At 38.1% G+C, this 24,159-nt stretch overlaps 1 protein-coding gene across 1 annotated transcript in view; it reads right to left on the bottom strand.

Moving 5' to 3' along the window:
• Window positions 1-22,972, bottom strand: part of LEKR1 (leucine, glutamate and lysine rich 1) — a 52,485-nt gene extending 29,513 nt beyond the window's left edge. Inside the window, exons 1-4 of the mRNA XM_010584999.1 lie at window positions 22,758-22,972; window positions 9,987-10,106; window positions 9,157-9,269; window positions 5,609-5,794 (exon numbers count right to left, since the gene is read on the bottom strand). Coding sequence (XP_010583301.1) covers window positions 5,609-5,794; window positions 9,157-9,269; window positions 9,987-10,106; window positions 22,758-22,972 — 634 coding nt within the window. The remainder of the gene's footprint in view (window positions 1-5,608; window positions 5,795-9,156; window positions 9,270-9,986; window positions 10,107-22,757) is intronic.
• Window positions 22,973-24,159: the final 1,187 nt, after the last annotated feature.

Below are 24,159 nucleotides of genomic sequence, written 5' to 3'. Positions count from 1 at the left end.
ACCATAAATATGGAACTGAAAACACAAAAATGTGTACCAGCAGCACTGATACAGATATAAATCCACAGGATTTATGGGGACAGAGTAAAACTTTCATCAGAAGCAGGTAAAGGGGAGACTTTTCATCAACTTTTCTTTTGGTAAAAACATTACGAGCTCCTGGTGATGGCACGGAGGTGAAAGTGAGCTGTGGTGTGTGCAAGACAGATGCCAGGACAGCAGGGGGAGAGGACAGTTTGCAGTCCCATTGCTATTGACACCTTTGATCTACCCCAGTGAAATGCTAGACACCATCAAAAGCACACTCTGTACGCTCCCCTCCCTTGATTCACTGGCAACAGAAGAACAGAAACTAGAACTGCAGTGCCCGAGAACACGGGAGCTGTTGCTGAGCTGAGGACACACAACACAACAAACCATTGTTAGTCTTAAGAGTTGTCTGGAACCAGGCCAGAGGGGAAAGAGGAAAACGCTCTTTTGGTTTTCCTTCTGTACCTGCTGTGCTTAACCATACAGCATTTTGTAGACATCTTCTCCTTGCACAGCAGAAAGCCTGGAGGAAGCTGCAGTTCCCTGGCTGCAGGAGAGAAGAAGGACACTGACTCCAGCCCCCTGCCCGTTAGCTCTTTCTCGACACGTGCTGCTGAGAGCACCCTCTTCCCAGCCACCACACGGCACAGCTATCTTACCCCATTGAGTTCGTTCTTTTAGCACATCGCTCCAGTTTCCTTCTGTGAACACTGTTCCAGAACACCCTGCGATGATCATGGACTTTGGGGATGAATCAAAACGAGAATGGGACAGTAGACTTTGGGTCTCAAACCAAAAAGGAAATGGCTCTAATCATGCTTCTCTCTGAACAACAACAATGTGCAGGCTAGGATGCAGGATAAGATACATACAGTGCAACACTCAGAAACTGCACTAGTGATTATGGCAAGTGCTGCAGTCAAACATACAAAAATACCAGCTGCTTCTTCATGCTTTAACTATGCATTACAAAATATTCGTTCAGGATATAATCACACACTGTTTTTTTTCCCCCACATGATTCCTGAGTCTGTTGCCACACAGGACAAAAGCACTCCAGCTATTCGGGACTGGCATTTCACTGCTCAGTGTGTGCTCCCCAGCTCATTTACAGAGCTGCCAGCGAACCAAATTCCCCAATAGCCCTGTCACGACGTCCTAACCTATGCACTCCCGCACTGGCCTCTGCCCCATCCAGGCTGTTCCCTTCTCCAGCAGCCAGGGTGCTCAGCAGGCACAGCGCCGGGCATGCAGCAGAGACGGTCTCCTTGCTTTCCGTCCTGTTGCCCAGCTCCCTGGAACACACAAGTCTTGGGAAAGTGCTGCCCAGCCCTTGTATTCTGGAGACTTGTAAACCTGAATGACAGAGAGCTTAGCCACCACACCAACAAACAGCTCTATTCAACGCTTTCAAAGGCTTATTAGTCAGTTTAACTTGGTTCTCCATCTCAACAACACTGTCAAACCTCCCGTCTCAAAGTCCTTTTTCAGAGAACAGAAGGTTCATGGGGTTTTCAAGAAAATTTTTGCAGCATAAGATTTAAACGTAAAATCCAATTACTTTTCCAGCCACCCCACGCTTGTGAAAGCTATGACTATTTTTACTGGAATTAATATTGAAAAATCATTGATTGGTTAAGTTTGGTAATATTCTAAGTGACTGAAAACAGTGATCATCTTATAGGAAATGTTGAGCAATCTTGGTTTTCTTATACAGCAATACTTCAAAGAAAACATGATGATCCACCGACTGGAATAGGGCCTTTAGACCAGGCACCACTTTGTAAGCTCAGATTTTTTCAGCACGAAAAGTAGAGATGCTCAATGTGAGCTAGTCGGAACCTGCTCATGATGTGGTACTCATATATATACTACAGTTATTTCCCTAAATTATGCATATCAATTAAAGGCAAGAAATTAGAACCTAAATATAACTAACTGCTTGATGTGATGATCTGATGCAACATGCCAACTTAAGGAAGTAAATTTAGATTTTGAGAAGAGCCAGAAAGCCATGCAAGCACCACAAAAAATATATAACGCACCAAGTAATCTTTAAAAAAAAATATTAATAACAGACTGCAAGCATCTTTCTCTGGTCTTCTAAGAACAAGGCAATTCTCCATGGAGTTAGAGCTGGGCAAAACTGAAAAATAAAATGTATTTTACAATGCACATGAACAAACTATGAACTCACTGTTTACAGGAACCTTGGAAGTAAACAGCTTTACAAAACCGAAAAGGGAACTCTAACTAAGGGTAGTTTCCATATCAGCATAAATGTAACAATACAAATATCTTATGTAATGATACTAAACCACATATTTCAAAGATTAAAAGACTGTGTTATTAAGCTCAAGGCCCTCTTAGATCAAGATGAGACACGTAAGGAAGATAAATTATCCTTCAATTGCTGTTCTAGAGTTCCTGCTCCTTCCTTTGAATCATGCTGTGTTTTTCAGCAGTGAGGACAGGATACCAAATTAAATGGACTTTAGACTTTCTACAACAGCAGCAAGTGCCAACATTCCAGCTCCCAAGAATGCCTGTGAACTACTGCTGAATTCACAGACAGCTTCACATGCCCACATACAGCCACCTCACCAGAAAAATTTAATTCGGTAATGTGCAAAATTATCCGAGTTACACGAACATGGCACCTTATAAAAAGTAAAATCTACAGTGCTGGAAATTGTACAAAGGACTGTTCCTGAGAACTACAACACAGCCTGCACACCAGCACTGACAATTTAACTTGTGTCACCTACAAGTTTTTTATTTCATATAAAAAAAAATTAAAACACTTTTCAACAGAAATGAAATGTCACAGTATACTTGAGAAGGAGCTATTTTTGCACTGAGATTATTTTGACTAATTTTTCCACCTAAAAAAAATGCATGTCAAATTTAATTATATTTTCCTCAGGGCAGGCAGGTGGTAGACCCATTTTGAAATTGCAGAAGCTCAGATTTCTAGAGAAAGGTAAATAATAAGTGATCTAACTGCTTATGACTTATCACTGCTTCTGTCTATTTATACAAAGATAGAAGATAAGATGTTCCTAAAAAGAAAGTAGAAATAGGTTTTCTGGTCATATTGAACACAGAAGAAAGCCAAATATTAGGGCAAAATGAGCATTTTACGTCCACTGCTGCTTCAAAAATACAACAGTGTGACCAAAACATCACACTACATAAGCACATAAGCATGTACAAAAACGGTGCATGGATTCTGAACAGAGTATCTGTGACAATCAAAGTAACATGTAAATCATTGCAATTATCAGCACTTGTAGTAGAATATCCAGGTGATTGTACAAATGAACTTTCAGACAGTTTTCTTCGCATGGCACAAGACCACACTAAAGACCAAACTTTCTTCCTGTAAGTGCTACTCTACTAGCAGAGAAAGGAAAGCTTAATCAACTGCAATAAATCATTGGTGCAGGTTTTATCGCAGGATCTGCGGCGCTCATGCTCTTTTTGAGCCAGTCACCTTGGCTATCTTCTTTTGAGCGATACTATCCGCTTGAGCAATTTCTAGCACAGTAAGCCTCTCAGCTCAATCTCTAAGGTTACTTCAGCATAAGTGAAGACAGAAAGTGAATGTTAAGACACAAAACACACAGAATATTCTAAAGAATATAATTTCCAAATTTTGGACTGTGGCATTGTAATAGTCAAACCTGGCAGTTATACATGTACACAGATTATTTAGATAAAACATGAATCTCTTAATGGAGGAGAAACACACTTGTCTTTTCAAAAGAAATGAATGCATTTTTAGCATCTTTTCCAAACAAGTTTCAAGTAAAACATGAGGAGTCACAGGCAACCTGATGCTTTTGGGACAAGCAACGTGATTTAGTTAACCAGTGCAACTAGTTAATTCCTTAAGTTTTGTCTTTTCTAGTGACGTTATCTTATTTGGGATTTTGCCTTTTTTTTTTTTACCCAGGCACTTGTCTCAGATATATAATACGTATTATATATATGTAATATACATATAATTCTGAGATTGTTTACTTTTCTTGCAAAAAATCAACACAGCAGATACCATTTATGTACTACCAGCATTTTATTTCACATCTCCTAAAATATCTCTCCCAGTGATTTTACATACAAGCCAAACAAAAAGGTAAAAATTTCACTGTCCAACAGTGTGTTCAAGATTGTCTTGAAAAAGGAAATCTAAATAGAATTGATTCACTTCTTTCCATTTACTCAGGTCTTCAGAATGAGATACTGTGGCTAATGACTGACAGCTAAACACTTCGAAGGCAACCATCTCCCCAAATCTTGCCTGTCAGAGTTTACTCTGAACAGATGACTAAGTAACAAGAGGTAACTACAATCAATAAGCCTACCAAAAAATGTCATGGGTAAGTTTTTGAGATACTGGAACACTTAGCAGCTCCCCAAGGAGGGCGGGGAGACAAAAGTGGATGCTGTGACTGCTCCATAGAAGAATCTTGTCAGAGCAAAATCTAACTGATTTTGCATTCGTTTAAAGTTAGTTTTTTGAATAAATACCACAGAAAGACAGACATACTAAGTCTATTTCTTATATGGACACTGTCTGGAAAATGATGTAGAGTTATCTGTTCATTTCTACCATTCAAACACATCACTACAGTATTGTTATACAGTGACAAAAATAAAGACTGATCTCAGAAACACGGGTTGGTAACTCATTGGATGGTATCTGCAGTCTCCTGCTTTGCAGTCTCACATTTGATATTACCACTGGTATTGAAGGATCAGTGAAATTCCTTCATCGTGACTAGCACTGAGACCTACTGCTTTAAATCTGACATTACATACTGTGCATAAGGCAGCATGGTAATTGCTGTGCCAATTTGATGACTCAAAACTGTGCCCGGAACAGCACAACCTCTGTATGTTTTCAAGGTCTTAAAATGTCTCTAAGCCAGCACTATGAATGCAATACTGCTTTAAAAAGAGAAGACATTCAAGAGATACTAATATAAATAATCTTTTTGTAATGAGATATTGTCTCAACAGAGCTCACCAGATATTATAATTTCAAGTGCTATCACTACTCTTACAGTTTTCAAGAGGACACTCTAGATTCTTGAGACATGCTATCAAGGGCAAATCACTAGACAGTCTCAAGTTTAATGAATCTATGAGAGAAGAGACTGGCTTAGCCTGACCTACTTTTCAGTTCTGTTTGCTGAAAGCCAAAAAACCTTCCTGGCCTTCCACTCAAATTGAGAGCATTTCTTTTAAAATTAATCTCAGAGCCTTCTCCCTGATGTTTTACATAAGATTGACAAGTAATAGCATAATTGTATTACCAGCATCTTCGTTGTTTTCCTCCCTTCCTTCATTTCCCCCCACACACACTCAGCTGACTCATGTTCCCAGCAGGCTAACAGACTCCTCAGAATGACATACTGTCTTTCTGACTGCACAACATTCACATTTTATTAGGGCCTGAGTTGGGCTGTTGAGTGCTTTCACAGTAACAGCCACAACTTTGGTGCTCTTAAAAAAAAAATTTTTGCATTTCATTTTACTTGGAAGTTTGCTTCAAATGTCAAAATTCTCTTACCTAATGTTTCCTTTTGTAGTTCACGGCACCTACTTTGTAGCTCATTCCCTTGCTGAAGTGAAGTTTGAAGCTGTTGAGTTTTCAGCTCAACTGTGTCAGCCACCAACGTCAGATGTTTTACCTTTTCTTGGAGGCATTCATTCTCTCTCTGGGATTTTGCTAATCTTTGATTCAATTTGGGTATTTCTGAGGAGGAAAAAAAAAAAAATCATATAGACTGTTGTCAAATTTACCTTCTTCACTAAAATTATTACACCTGATTTACAACCTCGGGACTTCAGCATTCTGTAAGCCCAGTTTAGGTATGGGTCAGTGTAAGCCACATACATTAGCAACACTTCTGCTGAGAATGTAGAGAGCCAAAAGAAGCACTTTGTGCAATATCTTTTTACAGAGATAACTTGTACTTAGCCAAACACATATTATTGACAAATAATACAAATTTTTTTCTAAGCAATAATATGTATTTCCTCTATGATCTGAAAATTAAATTAAAATACACGTATATATTCCAAATGAAATAACAATAGGTGACAGAAATATCTGAATCCAAGCCTTTTATCTTAAGAAGATACACAAACCATTGCTGACACAAAAACAATTGCAGACTCATTTTGAAATTAATCTGAGAAGATATCAAGGGGGTTAGCCTCTGCTAAAGCTCAGTTTGAAACTTTTGGTTCAGAAGATATTTGGGCATCTGTATTACATTTTATTTTCTCACTCCTTAGATGACTACTGCTGTTAAAGTAATCACAAAGTGCATCTTCATTATATAAAAGACAGGCTTTGTCACTCTCTCTCTCATCAGCTCTTCAATGCGGAAGAGCAGCAGTCCCAAGGAAGTTTCCCAGGTAGTTTTTTCTGCAAGGTAAATAAGTAAATCATGGGTGAGGTATAGTGGGTCTCCTACATTTTCATAATTTTTTCTGGAGTTCCGTTATCCTTGATGAGTGCATTTGAACATTTCCAAAAGTAGTTGCAATTCTTTTCTACACCTTCTCCAACTACAGCCCTATATGTTCAGCTGTCCGAAGAAGTTATGTCACTTTTATTTACACTAATAATGACAACGTTCAAGTTAGATGAGCCTAATTCTGTTGTCAACTCAGCTATTACATATGTTTCATATGCTGCCCACACGCAAATTTTATATTCTTTGTGGTACACATTTTCATTATCTACAATCTTTCCCAGCTACTCCACACTTAAATCAATTTACTATTAGACTTAATAATGTAAATACCAAAAGATTTTAAGTTCTTATACTTCTTTCTACTTGCCATTAATTAACCAAGCCTAAATAATGTATATATACGATGGCTTTTAAGCTGTTTTCAAACTAACCAAGCAAACTTGTCTAGGCATAAAGAGTAGCACCTTGTGTAACATTTTTCTTCTCAAAATCTGAATGGAAAACAAGTCCTGAAAATCTTGTTGCAAAAACAGTAAGTTAAAATAAACAAAAAAACCCCTATATATTAACATGTTACCCATATGTTAATAATGAACAACTCATAAAACAGAACATAAAAGCTTTTGAATGGCACTCTCACGCCAAAAAAAAATAATTATGTGTGACTAAATGGTTTTGATTTAGAAAGCTAGATTTAAGGATGTATGTAATATTCACGGTGTGGCACTATTCTCAGTGGGATCTATTGAATGCAGTCAGGGATATACTGCACGTATAATTGTATGTATAATTATTAAAAGAACGTGAAAGGCTGCACTTCTGCTTCCATACAGATATTCTATATATTTGCAGTATTACCACAAATAAAACAAGGGATACTCCAGAAAAGAAGCCTTAAAATATTAGGAATCTCTGAACCTCAAGATGTCTGCAGAAATTCATGCTCATATTCCCTTTATTAGCTAGAAGTAGGCAGAGAATGAGCACAGGAAGAGAGGAATCTTTAGGGACATACAATACTCAGTCTAATTAGGAGATGAAGTCATGATTCAAAATGCTTGATATTGACACTGACATTTAAATTAATTGTTCTTACAAAAACTGAATACTAAAGAGTGATTTTTTCCGGTCACGCTCATCTTCAACAGGCAAGAGCCCTCCCTTCTGGGCTCTCTGCTGCTCGGGCTCAGAGCTCTCTGTTCAGACCCAGGCGCTGTCTCAGGGGGACACGTGCCTACTCGCTCCTGTGGCACAGCTGTCCCGCTTATTTCTTCCCAGTCTGAACAAAGCAATCATTGAAAATGTTAAAAATTACTTCTAATTTCACAGGAAGCATAGGCTACTGGGGAGCTGTTATTTAAAATGAAGCTACATATTTTCTGAGATAATCCGCACATGCAGGTTTCACTTAAGCTGTCAATTTGCACTGGAGTTCACACGGTTTCACGAGCAGAGTGATTTGGGAGATCACATCACCCACCATGCCCTTAGATTCCTCCTCGCAAGGACAGAAAGCATGATATCAGCTCACCTACTTCTTTGCTACCTAATAACCCTGATAAAACTAACCTCCAGAGCAAACAGCAGCTCATCAACTCATACACACAGAACACGCTGGAAAACTATAAGGAAAGGAATACATATATGAAAATTACGTCCAAAGGCCATTAAAGCTGCAACAGCTGCCTGTTTGGATGTTCTGGATGTTACAGTGTGTAATTACACTACTGCACACTTTTTCAGCAAAACTAATCTCTTAACTGAGGCAGAGCAAAAATGGTATTCAAGGATAAATCTGAGTTTTCGAGTCTGACCGCCAGCCTGAGGGCTGGGCATGACCTTCACGAACAAGCCATCGGTTGTGACTTGATCCCAGCTTCTCTTTTCCTGAAGGCTGCCCTTGTTTGAGCCGGAAGCAGGCTGTGGGCCAAGTGAATTATTCTCAGCCCATGGGCTGCTCCACGCCCCTTTCAATCTCAAAGACCCCTCACATAAAGACAGCTGTATTTGGGTATTACTTGTTCTTATTCAGAAACGGAAGGATGGAGTAATTGCTCCATGTTGGGTGCAGGTTTGCTCACATGCAGCGGCTCATGTATTCAAGGCAACCTGACGGGTATACCAGCAGGTTGGCCAAGGAAAGAGGTGCAGCCTGCCCACGCGATGGGGAGGCAGCACTGCAGGACCCTCAAGCAGCTCCACAAAAGCATATTATACCAGTGCCATATAGTATCGTGCGTGTCTGTGAGCATGTGTGAAAAACTGGCGATAGGAGACGCAAGGCAAATTAAAATACCTCCAGGTCTTTATGTTGCAATCATATCCGTATACTCACATTAAGTATATTATTTATGTTTCAAAACATGGTAAGTATTTATATTACTTCCATTTCAGTCTGACTTGGCTAACTGAACAATTGGTCCAGCACACTAATCCAATAGGAACTGGGCCAAGTTCAACTCGGTTCACATGACGCCACAGCAGTAGGTAGGGTCTTCTAATACTTTGGATCTGGACAAGTTAATGTCAGAATTAGAAATTATCTAATTAATTTTACCTTCTAATTCACTGTGCTACACTCAACTACCAAAAAATACTTTACCTTGCCCAAAATCATTGCAAGATGATTTACCTGTCAAAGCTTCTTTGCTAACAGTTTTTATTTGTAGAAAAATTTCTTCTTTCATGGCGGCCCAGTTCTCCAGGTTACTGGCAATGACTTCTTTAATACTGTCTAGTTCACTTCTAATAAAAGGGAACAGTGAGACAGCCTTGTTCAGAGTTGAGCAATGGTGTTCCAATGTATTTCTGCAAGACAGAAAAGTAATACCAGAAGTACATTTTTTAAATGATAACATACTATTAGTAAACTTGGGAACTAAAGTAAACTTGACAACTACTTTTCTGTTATATGATAATTTATACTATATTGGGTTACAATAATTTAGTGTATGAAATAGGCTGCATATTGAATATCGTTACAGTAAGTTTCTCCCTTCTAAATGTTGATTTAGAACTTATGCATATAAATGAAGAAAACTGCACAGACAATTGTACAATCACTTTTTATTGAGAAATCAGAGTAATCATGTTTAAATTACTATGTCCAAGCTTATGTTGACTCTTTATAAACAATATACGTAAGAAATACTGTATTTCCAATGCATTACAAGCAAGTGGTACACACTTGCTTTTAAGTGTTAATTAATGCTTTTACATTTGTGAAGAACTTATCCTGTTGCTAATAACATCAGCAACCAGCAGTGATATTTCTGCTTACATTTGCTAACACTACAGCATCTCGCTATATTCTGGAAAATTGAGACACACTGGGATGGTTATAAACACTCTTCTCACTCACAGTATTCTCCCTGCCTGTGCCTGCATCTCCACTGAATCCTCTTGACTCATTGTACACGTTCGCAGGAGGCACAACGTTGGCATTTCTTTTTGGGTTCTTACCTGAGCACTTGTGATTGCTTATAGGCAGCTTCCTTTTCCTCTTGGAAATACCGCAAATCTTCTTTCACTTTTTTAAATTCATCTTGCTTGGTTTTAAGTTCCACCGTTAGGGTTTTTATTCTATAGATGTAAATAAAATAATCAGAAAGTATTATTTGCACTACTACCCAACCTCTAACTGTTGTTTCAGCTTTAAATCAAAAACGTGCTGAAAGTCTTTTCAAAGATGATAACCACACATTTCAGACTGAGGTGTCAGATCTCCAAATGGAGAGAGTTTATCTTCTGGCCACTGCATGAGCCACTTGAGCAACTCTTTCAAAATAATAATCATAATACATTTGTAAAACAATGTGGAAATGTATATGTCCAATATCAGCTCATAGGCAATGCTATATAAATATCTTAAGAATCCAGTGTTCATTCACAGATGCAACACAGAACTCATTCATCCTCCAAAAAAACATGTGCCATTATGAAAATCTCAGTTTAAAGTTCAACTTGGGTACGCAGCTTAGGGGCTGCTGCAATACCCAAAAGGTAGGTACGTTGTCCCAGCAGGGTAATGCAAGGTACCACAATGAGCAGCGTAGGTTCTACGCACAACTGCAAGGATGTGCAGGGAAGGGTAATAGAAAGCTCATCTAAGCTGAAGGGGAAATTCTCTTAAGTCAACCAACAGCAAATACTAAATATTTGGTTACTGTTACCATAATTTTTTTTCTATTCAGATTGTTTACCTATTTGTTAATTTCAGATGTTTGCAAAAGATGAACCCCAATTAGTCACTCTTGTTTCCCTTTGCCCTCGGTTGCACACTCATGATCATGGAACCATACTTCTGCATTGCTGAATTAATTAATGGTGCTCAGCAAATGATAATAAAAAAAAATACACAAGTAAAATATATTCCTGTCTGTTATTTTTACACCAGCTGGAATTTAGGTCTCCATTGCTTGACAATGGCATTTTAAAGACCTAAAGAGAAACTTTTCACAAAAAATGTTTCCACCAGATGTTACTTCTATGTACTCAGGCAATGACATTAGCATCAAAACAATCAAAAATGTCAAGTTAGTAAGATTATTTTCCTACATTTTTCTTAAGGAAGACTTAAGGAGAGGGCAGGAAGTTCTGGACTAGAGCTAGGTTTCCATGTTCCCAGCCTGACCCACAACATGCCAGAGAAAACACACATTTATTTTCTGTACTTCCCCCGCTTCCTTTCAGAAAAAAACCCCACCCAACATATTTTGGGCGCAGAACCCTGTTGACCACAAGACGGGGTGGGAAGGATGTGATTTGGTGGCTCTACCTGACAAATCCTCGCTGGGTGCTGGGCTCCTGCCAGAGTCTCAGCTCTTCTCAGGTTCCCCTCCCTCTCCTAACGCCCCTTGGGACGCCTGCAAGCAATCACCTTACAGAAGGGGATTGAAGGAGACACTGTCACAACACCCTCTGTAAGTATTTGCCTTGAATAGATTGAAAAGTTTTTTCGGGCTTCCTCCTCCTTGGTCTTCCAGGGTGCTCATCACAACAGCACACACTAGATTTTTAAATTACAGTGCAGGTGACAGCATTCAGCATTTTACTTCAGATCTGACACCAAAAAAGATCCTAAATCTGGGATTGGGAAAGAAAAGCTTACTGTTATCAGGACTCACAAATACATTGTTTACCCTCCCTCCTATTAAAAATGCAAATTAACGTTTGTCACATCTGTGCTTCAACTATGCTTATTTAAATGAGATTATGACACTGCAGAAGTAGAATATCTGTGCTGGGGGAAAAGTGATCAGAAACAGATGATACGTTCTCATGGTTATGTAAAAGAATATTCAAACTCAAGATGTATAATAAGGATAAAGTGGGAAAAAAACCCATTCTTTCACCACTGCGAACTAACAGCTTGTTTTACAGCCAGCAGTCAGTACTGCTTAAGCAGCCCCTGCCTCGACCACAGAGCAGCATCCCACAGCCGGGGAGAAGGGGCACCGCCGCTCGCAGGGGCATCTGTCTCCACACCGCTTCCCACCCAGAAAAAGGGGGAACGAAACCAGACGCCTCATCAGATGAGGCTGATCCACCTGGGGCTTCCCTCATTTATGGGATTTCCCACTCTTGCAGTCAGCAGGCAGGCTGCCTGCTCCGCAGCCGGCTCGGCCCATTCCCACCCCAGGTGTAGCGGAGGCCGAGGTCGGGCAGGATTCCTGCAGGCACCTGGAAGCACGCGGAGATGACGCCTGCTCAGGGTGGCCGTTCAGTGCATTTGCTAACATCTGAACAATCTCCTCATTTTAATTGCTTCAAGTTTTGTACATGTATTTTGGAAAAAAAACCCAAAACAAACCAGCCCCATGATAAGACACAGGAGAACTGACCAGTATTTCTTTTTACCACCATCGCCTGCTCACAGGAGAGGAGGAGGAGGGTGGCCCTGGGAAGCACAGGGAGTTCTCCATCACTGTACAGCTGTGCCCAGTTGCACGCACTGGTCTCCCACCCGCTCAGGATACGACGCACCTTCGTGCTGGACTCTAACCCACAGCAAGCACAGCCACCCAGTTCAAAGGAACAGACAGCTGACCTGCAAGTTCTCCTTTGCCTCTAAAATTCACCTTTTGAACTCTTTCATTATAGCAGCGGTTCTGAACCTGTTTATTTTTCAAGCACAGCTATCATAGTGTAAATAAATACGTTTTAAACGCTGTTCTTTCAACAACTCGGGACTTATTCCCACAATTGTAATGAAAAGAATGGAACCATATGGGAATAACAGACAGTTGAATCCAATTCCCTTCCTGTGTTACATGTGCAGAAAGAATACCACACAGCAGCACATCACTACCAGTTTACAGTACAACTTTTTTCTTTTCTGTTAGCTGTAGGTAACCATTCTAATATAGTCTTCTGTCCCCAAAAGTACAACTACAATGATATGCAACTGTTAAAAACCAGTCCCTTTTTAAGCTTTCAACACTTACTACTGCAAGCAGACTATATGATCTATTTGCCTACTGGCGACTCATTGTCGCAAGTAAGTAAATAATATTTGAAATCAACAAATATTTTACAAAACCAAAAGAATGCCAGAAACATTATATCAGCCTTTGCTTCAACTTTAAAAAGCAAAAGAAAATGAGAATGATTTACAGTAAAAATATTATAAAAAATAAGCCATAATATTCATGTACATTAATTCTGTTATCAGATAGATCATCTATAACACATTTGCACCAAAAAGCAAATTTTAAAAAAACTATGAGTCCTGATAAAGAAACTTGTGCCTGTAGAGCTCTGCCAAAACCAAAACTGAACATCCGGTAGTTAAAAAGCCACTTGATAGGGCTCAACTGTGATCACTAAAAAAAAAAACCAAAACAAAACAAAAAAAACCCCAACCCAAACAAACAAACAAACAAACAAAAACAAACAAACAAACAAAAAACCCTTAAAAAAATTGAAGAAATTTCTGGTATTACCTTGCTAGGAAAATTTACCCATACCTACCTGTAAATTTCTTGGAGGCAGAGGGCAGGAGGGGAGCAAATAAAATCTGTTTGATTGCATTTGGGAGCAGAATCAGATTGGTGTCACTGACTAATGAGGAAATGTCCATCCCCATAACAGTTACATTTAAATCTATTTTTGCAGATGATATATTCTGTTAACTACACCTTGAGGAAAAAAAACAGTGATTTATCATGGAACAATACCAAATCAAAACTTTGGGATCCATGGAAAACTAGATGCTCATTTTCTATTCTTACTCATTCCAGAATGGGCAGTATTTGAAGATCTTTTGGTTTAAAAAAGAAACTTGCAAATAACTTGCAAATTTTCTTCCTCTTTCCATTCCAGAGATCCGATATAATGAGGTTAGCACAGAACTGCAGCCTCAGAGTGCAAAGGGACATTATCAGTATGTTCTGGTCATTCACACACAAAGAAGAGGTAGAGAAGGCAAGACAGCTGCACTCTGTCTACTACCATCACCATAAGAAGGAAGAAAAATAAACATGTTATTTTAGTGATATTTAGCACAAAAGAAAAAGTTCAATGGATCACTAAATGCTGGCATTACAAGAGAATCGTGAGAACATACTGATCTCGCCCTCTGTCCTATAGTTCACACGAACTGTGAAAATTATCATCTTATCTTTGCAGCCAGCATACTTTCTTAGTGAATACAGGAGAAAGCCTGCCCAGAGTGGGAGCTCAATTATAACATGTTAACTACTAGTGCTGACAACGAAAAGAATAGCATGAGAAAATAAAGAAGTAGTTGCAAGGGATTCTTGCCAACAAATATACTCATTGTCTTAAAAGTAACGACAAGAGCAATTGCCATGTTTGTTCGAATTTAAGACATTGTGTTTCGCAGAAGTTAAGATCAGAAGAAATAACCTTTGCAGATTACATGATACATAGCCCCCTTACAAGTCCCAGTAGGGCCCATTTAAGCCTGAATGAGCAACTGCATCCCTACTTGCCGGGAGTCAGCAGAGACAGTATGCACAGAGGAGGCTGGAACACACTGTCAATGAAAAAAGTTTCACTACAGTGTTTTCAGCTCCATGAAACTCTAGGACCTGCTCAGAGCCAGTAGTTGCTCATTTTCATTTCAGCATGTTGCATTCCTTCCAATAGACAAGTAAGTGTGCAACGCTATGAAGAAGCTGAGTATTCATTCATAAATTTGGTATCATCCACAAACTTCTTCATAATTGGGGTTTTTTTATATTCTGTTCAGCACAGACTATTCAAGTTAAGACTATTTAATAGTTTTCATGTGCCACTGCAGAATCATTCACCTCTTGATTGCAGGTTAGCATACAGTCCAATTTGACAGCAAATTAAAACTATCTCTGACAACCAGTCAAGAGGCTCTTTGTGAAGGTCTCTATCAAGTCTCATGTAGGCTGACAGTCTTTTCAAATCTTGCATTAATTTTTATCTATCTTTATTATCTCAGCAGAAATATAAGATCTATTATGAAGTCAGCCTGGATAATTTTTGCTTCAGCAAAGGTAAATCTCTGGAACAGGTCTGAAAAACAATGATAGAAAGATGACTGCCTTGTCACAAGCACTTCAAAATTTATCTTTGAAGAAACTCAAGATTTAATTTCCCAGAGCTACCAATCCAGCTCCCAACTTCATCTGCAGTAATTAAAGTTCACATAATTTCAGTCATAGCAGTCATACTCAGTACTGTCAGAGCAGTGCAACTCAGGAATAACTTCTTAGAACTCAGTGGAGTTACACTGATTCAGTTAAAATGAGATTGCAGTCATGAGTAATTTGATGAATGCATAAAAAAGAAATGGTGCCAAAGCAAATTTATAGGTGACTTTTTACTTATACTACACATTTGCACCAGCAAATTCAAATAGAAGTTTCCCAAAGTGTATGTTTGAGTATAATTCCCAAGCAGAATTTTTCCTAGTTTCTAGACTTTGCAGGTACAGTAGAGACCATATAATTATACACAATAAGACAATACATTGCGTTTCCCTAACATAATACAAATATATTTTGTGTGTTTATATTTTTTTCAACTGGACAAGTATCTTGCTGATGAAGCCAACTCTGTCACATACATTATTACATCCTTGAATGCAAACGGAAACTAAAATTTTTCCTCTGAATTCTACAACAGTCATAATCCACGTAAACCCATCTTTTCACTACTTCTTTCTTACGAAACATGAAATCTCTTTTTCTGTATCTTCCCTCTGATGAGGGGCTCCCTGACCGCCAAATCCACAGAGCCCAGTGATCTAGAGCAGCAAGTGACCTTCATCCATCCCACACTCACCTCTTCCCTTTACTAGAGAATCCCTCAGAATGCAGCCATGGTCAAAAGAGCTTACCCCAGATTTTTCTCTGCGTAGCCACCTTCCCATTTTGCAGTCTTAAAAGCAGAGTCAAGTGCAAGAGGCAGTCAAAAACAGAAGCGAAAATAGGTGTCTCAGTATTCAAGGATTAGCCTGTGTTCACCTTCTGGTCCCATCCAAGTTTCATTGCTATGTGGCCATAGAGAACTCCAGAACATAACACCTTGTCCTGTATGCACATGCACACAATATACTAACCTTCTTCAGTAGATAATCACAAAGCTTTCAAATTTCACTTCGAAAGATAATAAAGCAGAACTCCTATGGATTTCAGCAAGACATTCTGCCTGAGTATGGACTGAATCAAACTGTTTAAGGCTTTCCAGTTATGCCCAGAATCATTTTACAACTACAGAGCAAGCTTACAAATCTCACGTTAAGTTATAAAGTGGAGATAAATGGAGACACAGAAAATTATTTTATTAAAAACTTCTTGATGGGTCATTCTTGCTTTTTTGCTTTCAACCAGTGGTCACAAAATGGATAGCGGTCACTATACCCAAGCAATTGAAAGTTTTAACTTGAGCTTATAGTGTGAACAAATAAATGATCACCCATTAGAGGAAAGGGAAAAAAACTAAACAAATGTGCATCACACCATTTTCTTATATCTACCATGCAATATGGGATATTAAACACAAATTCAATTATCTGACAATTTATGAATACCATAACCATACAATAAAATAATATCTAAGCATTACTTTAATCTCTCATATGCAATTACACTGTCCACAATGAGTTAAGTTATATAATGACCTGTTGATCTCCTTCCCTAGTAAGCAGGTAAATATGGCCTTTACCATTGTACGTGATGCTGTGCAAGGACTCACTGCTGGAACCATGCAAGGGTGTAACAGAGGAACTAGTCCCTGTAATTGCAGATGGTTGTGAGCACTGAAACTGGAAAACCTCAAGAACCGTAGCATATAAACTGTTCAAACAATAAGCAGAGAAGGAACTGAAAATACATGCCTAACGCAAAAACCTTCACTGAGGGAGACGAACTGCTTTACTTTCCTGAGGAAAGTTAGCCATTCATGGAGGCACGCATAGACTTACGCGGAATCTTTGCTGGAGCTTTCTTGTTGGTAAACGCCTCTCAAGGCCATTTTTGCAGTATGTGGTACTGTTCTCAGATGCCAAAAAACTGTGATAACTTTTTAAATGTGACTTCAACTTTTAATTTTACCTATTAAATATGAAAATATTTTTAATGAAACATACAAGAAAAGTATGCATGGAAGCAAAAATGCAGATTTCATGTAGCCTTTTGCATTTTCCACTAACTGCTGTTTTAGCCTCTTCTGGATAAGGAATTCTGTTTTGCCAGAAGAAAGTTCATTTTGTCAGGAATTTGGGCAAAGATTAAGCATTACTTCAGGGTTTTGCACCTCATGAATCACTCTTCTGAACTATCTCTGTGAACAAATTTGTCTCGCTTATTAATAATCAATCTTGGCACTTAATCATGTTAATAGAAAAAAACCTTGTCAAAACTAGAGCAACTCCAATTTTAACACATCAAGAGTGAGACTAAGCTATTGCTTGTCAGTAGAAAAAAGCACGTATCCTATTGGGAACACTGGCTTCAACATACTTTACATAAGAATCTAACAGCGAGAGATTATTTCCCCAAGGCACTGTGCTGATTGGCTTTCTGAGACCGTGACAAGATTTGTCAGTGATTTTTTTTAAGTGTAAAAGTGAAGTTCACTGCTGTACAGAGGGTGAACACAGGACCTGGGTCCCACAAACCCTGTTAGGCCTTTTGCTGGCGCTCTGCACAAGCCTGAACCATACCCAAGTCACCATGATGCCACTATCGGGGCAAAATACACAGATCAGTTTGCAACTATTAAAAAGAACACACGAAACCACTTTGGCATAATACAAAACTCTGCTTTTTCCTGGTTAATAAGTACCCCCTAAAATTATCAATTAGCTAATTAGAGAAGTACATACTATTATGTTATTTACAAAACAGATTGAATAAAAAAAGTTGAAGGCACCATTTCTTAGTAAACTTCATATCCTCTCTTCAGAACCCACACACACGGCACTTCCAAGTACAAACCAGCTCTTGTGCACTTCTAAACACTGCAACTTGAACTACCTAAAAGTAAAATTAAATGCATAAGGAGCCAGAAAAATTCCAGCACTTGTGCTCTATATTCTGCCTACAATAAAAAACCACTACATTATTTCCCTTTGCTGGGAAACAATGAGTGCAAAACCCAGGGACTCACTGAATCCCGTGCCCAGCTGATACCTCTTGGCTGCTTGTTTTATTTACTTTTCTCTTCCAAGCAGCCGCCGAAGGAGCACACAACTGAGACTTGCACAGAATAGCTGTAGCATGAAGAACACTAACTTACTACTTTAGGAACTGATTTCTTCTTATGTATTAGATGATACACCAATATCATTCTGAAAATACATTACAGTGCTGCAGTGGTTATAATGTTTTGTTTGTTAGTCATGCTTTCTGAAACAGTCAAAAGATGTGCAATCTCCCAGGTTACCCACATATGATGGTATATAATAAGAATAACCAACTGTATGCCCTAAACCACATTCAGAAAAGGAGAGATTAGCTCTTTACCTCTTTTTTTTCATCCAGATTTGGCTCTCAGTGATTTTTTACACCAACTCAACTCCATTTTATCACTAAATATTCAACAGAAACAGACATTAAAAAAAACAAACAAACAACGATTAAAGTGACCTTTTTCCCTTCAAAACCTATTTTTAAAATGGTGACACAGTTCTTAAAGCATGTACCACCCCCCATTCCCAGTATTTTCAGTCTCCCAGGATAAGAAACCAGACGTCATTTCCACCAAACTGTTGTGTAGGTTGCTAGCTAAGGGTAGAGCAGCATGCTGTTATCCCTGCCCAGTCACTTTAGTGTTTTATTACAAGTCTAGACTTTACCAAGCCAGGTAGCTACTGTTGCATTCCTAAGCAATCATGTCGCAAAAAGGAAGATTTATTTTAGGCAAATTCAACAACAAAGCATTTTTCACGGTATTAAGGTTTTGCCATTGTGGTAGGAACTAACAAACTCAAGAAAACACACACAAAAAAGCACAAATATGGAAAAATAGTTTCCACAAATTTAAATGTTAGGTTTACATTATCTCTCATATTTTACTATTTATAAATTTTCAACATCTATATGCATGGGTCAGGAACATAAGTCTCATGGTAGCAACCAACAAGTAACTCCTCCTGCTAGATTTGTAAAAAAGTTTTCAGGAATCTATTTACAAGAGATCTTTGACATAGGACTTGCTAAGTGATATCTATACACCTCTTCACATCTCTAAACATCATAACAATTTTTTTGCTCTTTGTCAGGCTCATGATATCCAGCGCTACTATACCTTAAATCTTCAGTATTTAAATCTATTTTCTATTTCTTATATTGGGTGTTGTGAGAATTATCAAAAGTCAAACCACAAATACAGTGTGCCCCTCATGCAGTGTCACAAATGTCAAAAGACCCTGCCAGAGAAAACCCATTAATAAAGTCAGCTCTAGGGACTCCAGGAATCTAAGGGGGGGTCCCACACAGAGACATGGCTAAATCCAGCCATACCTCTATCTCCAATGAATTAGAGAAGTAAGGCCCCAATGAAAGTGCCTGTTACTAATATATTTAAATAGGTAACAGACCAAAAATAGTCAAAAGACACATCAGCGTTTCAGCTTAACTAAGCATGAATCATTGCTCTTGCAGATGGTAGCCAGAAGCACAGAGCAAAATGCAGTACCAGCTGCACAGCCCACCTCAAGGCAGTATGAGTATTGACTGGCATTGCTATTTCAAGCTAGCCCCAGCCCTTCAGGAATAGCTCTCATGCAAGTAGTCTGGAATTAAAGTGATTTTAATACTGAATAAGAGTAAGACTTGAATAGCTAAATCAAATCAGCGTAGTTAACTGCACGCCAGTTAGTTCCCGTTTTTCTGACAAAATCCCAAAGGGCAGGTAACTAATTTCTGCAAAAGCTCCAGTACCTAGGTGGCTTTCAAGGTTAACCACTGGTACAAACGATAGCAATACTTCAACCTAAAAGGAATATAACACCGAAACAATCTGCAACTAACAAGAAAGATTAAATCTCCTGGTCTACCAGAGGAAAAAAAAGGCCTATTTGGCTCCTGATAAACATTTGCAGTTTGGGAGGAATGATTTGTCAGCCTTGCAAGAACCAGAAGATAGTATGTTGAATAGTTAGTTTATGCCAACAGCACAAGGTAACGAGAGGCCCAGGATAGTAAAGAGGAGATAAGGAATATTTAGACAAGTTACTTAACAAGGCACAATAGCTGATTTATGGTCTGAATGAAAGCCTACTGAAAGTACTTCACTTGATTTCAGCAGGTTTTAAATCAAGTCGAGCCTTAGGGGAAAAAAAATGCAGAGATAAAATTTTTATTAACTCTTCCAGCTTTACGACAAAAAGTCAGCTAAATGAAAATTTTAAAGTTTACCTCTGGCAAATGATCCTCAACAAGAAGAATGTGCTGTCACTGCATTTGCTAACAAACTGAATACTACCACCATAACTGCCACCCAGAGCCACTAAAGGAAAAAGGAGCAAATGCACTCTTCAAAAATACAATGTTAAACCAAAGAAAACATTGAATATTAGGGGGGTAGAGGATGTTCAGTTCAAGTAAAAAAATATTGCAAGAAACGATATAAACAGAGTGATCTAGAAGATAAATGCATTTTATTCAACTTTGTGTGAACTTGTGTTTTAAAATGAATCTTTTAAATAATATTACCAAACACAAGCCTAACTAAATCCATTAATAGTAATGTTAAATTCTTAGTAGTATTTGAGTGATTCACAAAAAAAAAGTTAATGGATTTGAGCACTTCACCCATAGACAAGCTGTAGTTGTTTCTTCTGTAGTGTTTCCAAAGCATTCCAGACCAATCTTTTGAAAGCACCTTAACACTCAAAATGCCCCGCATTATCAGTTCTAGATCACTTCCTACTAGGTGTGAGTCAGTCATGCAAGAAACACCCTTACTGGGAGGTCTTCAGAATCAAAATGACTGAGCTGATAATTAAAATTATAATCTCATTCTTACAAAAGGCTTCTGACAAACAGTTTGATTCAGATGAGCAAGAAATTACCAAGAAGTTCATGATGCCCTTGTTTGTACCACATTATTCTATCAGTAGTCAACTTTAGCAACGCATTTTTATACAGTATCCTTTATTAGCCAACTATAAGTATCAATGTTTATAGTTAACAAATCAGTGGAATATAACAATAGATTCCACAACATGAGGATAGAAAATTAGGATACAGAAAACCAGCACATAGCATCCATGTTAAATCTGACTATGAAGATTAGAAGACAAGAGGAAAAAAAAGGAAGGGCAGTTCTTCAGAGCTTCAAGTCTGGAAGAGGCCAAAACACTCGTATTTCTTTCACAGAACAGTGCAGAAAAGATGCAATTTGATATTATGAAATTGGTCATATTGTCATGGTGTCATAAAACAGCATAAAGCAACAGAAGGTTAATTAGGAACCAGAAATGTCAGTCCAGAAATCCTACAGCAAAAATAATAAGACTAAAAAAACCCACCCATAATGCTACTTTTATCATAAATGCTCATATTGACTACAACAATTTCCCTCTCTGTCCAAGTTCTTGATACATCATAAATAACCGCTGAGGATGGACAAATCAAAGCTAACAAGCTAGCTTGAGGTTCATGGTTGAGAACCTGATGGCACTCTAATTACGGGGCACAAAAACTAACACAGGTAGACACCAGGTTCTGCAGCCACTGCTGCTGTCTGGACTGCCTCAGGAACACCACTTCTAGTACATGAATCAGCCACATATTTTAAAGCTAGTTTCGGTATAACTGCCTTTGCACCCTTTACTGCAAACCCAAAGAACAGGAAAAATACTAGAAAATATGAGCGAAGGAAGGGCAGAGGGGAAAAAAGTCTTTGAAACTTTCCTTTTAAGCTTTGTTTTCTCATGTCTACCCCAAAATGAACATTTATATTTTTTGTACCAATCTGAAGGTTTAGGAAGCAAAGCTGTGCTGTAGGCCCATCAAAAGGACAAATATTTTCGAAGTATGACTTCCTTTTCTAAGTTTAAAGTTATCATGATGTGACAAAGAAGTAGAACACAACAAAAGCCTGGAAGTATGAGCTGAAAGCGAACACACTTAAAGGTTCTAATCGTTATGCCCTAAAAACATAAAGGTGGCTCTGGGGCCTACTGTTAACTACCGGAGCTCTTAAGAGGACAAAACTCCCCCTTTAATTTGGGCCTTCACATACCTGCCAGTAAGCATTTGCAAACTCCTGTTTCTGAGGAACAATGCCACAAGCAGTACCCAAGATTTTCACAATTGCTTTACTATTCTGTATCACCCCTTCAGAGAGTGAACTGTAAGCTTCTCAGGGTAAGAACGCTGGTAATTCTTTACCATGTTACTATGAGACAGTAAGTAAAAATTTCAGAACTATGATACTCCCAATACTGTGGAATTTCATTTAAAATATTACAATTTTATTACAAAATGATAAGATGAAATACATGATCATTTCTCTTTGGGAGTGTGTGCAGGGGAAATACCTCTGAAATGCCTTCTGGCCTTTCTTTCACTTTAAATATATTGACTGTTTCTAAACTATTAAGGAATTTAAAACTTACTGCCAAAGAATACTATGAAAGATGATTTAAATTAAGTATTACAGTATATATGTTACATCTGATAAAACACAGACAAATCTTATTTGTATTTTAAACTTGTTTGGAAGGAAACTACCTAATACACATACATGAGAATAACATCAGACTAGATAATATGGTCTCACCTTTCTGTTTTTGATTCACTGTCAGCTCGGTAGTGTTCAAGGTCTTGGTAAAGAGACTGCAATTCTGCTTGAAGTCCTTTCTCCCGTTCTATACTTCCTTCATAAAATTTAATTTCCTTTTCCATTGCTTTTACTTTTTCTTCCATCACCTTAAATTCATGAAGTATCAAATAGCTGACTCCACAGTATTTACACACTGTCTCATCCCGGGACATCTAGAAAAGGACAAAATTGTAAGATTGTTTGTAAGAAACAAGTTGAACAAAAAAACCTGAATAACACTAAATAATAATAATAAAAAATAATAATAATAAATCTGAATAGTTTAAACCATTTACTGCTCTGGAGCATTTATGATCAGATTATGTTATTGCTTTAACAAATAATAAAGACAAAATTCTACATTAGCAAAATGAAATCAAACTATAGCAGTACTTTCACTTACTGGAAACTTCATAAGATACATCAACTATGCAATTTACTATGTGGGAACTCCCACTGGAATTCTAAAATGAAGTACCTCTGAATTATGTTTGGTGTATTTATTTAAAATAAAATGCTGTGTTTTACAAAGTTATCTCCTTAATGAATTTGTGATCACCGAAGCCAGAAAAATGTTATTTACTGTGGTTTTTTGACAATATATCCAACTGAAGTATACAAGATCAAAAGTGGAAAGTGAATAGAGTAATGTAATCCAGCAATCTTTACAAAAGTAATTCAAATGAGTACAGGCCTAATTATTATGATGTAGTGTCCATGACACTTGAGTGTTGTGGAAAATGTAACCCATTTACTAGGTATGAAGTATTCATCACTGATTTAAAAAATACAGAGTACATAATACATATCTAATTGAAATACCATTTCTTAAGTTGAGAAACATAGTTTTGTAAGTAATCAAATTAAGCTTTGCAGTAAGCAAGGCTTCATAAATATGAACAGATAGATGTGCGTCGACTTTGATACATACTTATTACTCAGTATATCAGTTGTCCCTGCGTACCTTAATAATTTTCACTTCCAGGAAAAAAAAAAATGCTCAGTTTACAACTGATGCGGAAGTGAACCTGCACAAGAAATGGATATCGAGTAAATAAATCAGCCAGACCAATCCAGGGACTGACACTTCAGTAGGGGACATGTAAGCATCTGCGTACCAGCACAGATCCCCGAACATGACAGGTTTTACACTGTTCTCAGGTCACAGCATAAATATATTTGAGAGGAGATGGTTAGAATTAAGACTAGATCAGAGGACACTCATAATACAGCTAAAGACACGACCTCAAAGCAACAAATATAAACAGGTATGGGTAAGCTTGGAGACATGAAAGATGGAAAATGGGTAGCAGCTGGAAGAGCAGTTATTTGTTTGTGTACCAAGGGCTTAAAACACGCT

The sequence above is a fragment of the Haliaeetus leucocephalus genome, unplaced genomic scaffold (genome assembly GCF_000737465.1).
Source record: "Haliaeetus leucocephalus isolate CR32 unplaced genomic scaffold, Haliaeetus_leucocephalus-4.0 Scaffold1014, whole genome shotgun sequence".
Classification (NCBI taxonomy): Eukaryota; Metazoa; Chordata; class Aves; order Accipitriformes; family Accipitridae; genus Haliaeetus; species Haliaeetus leucocephalus.
The sequence above is the reverse complement of the archived record's forward strand: the minus strand, read 5'-3'. Positions and strand labels throughout refer to the sequence as shown.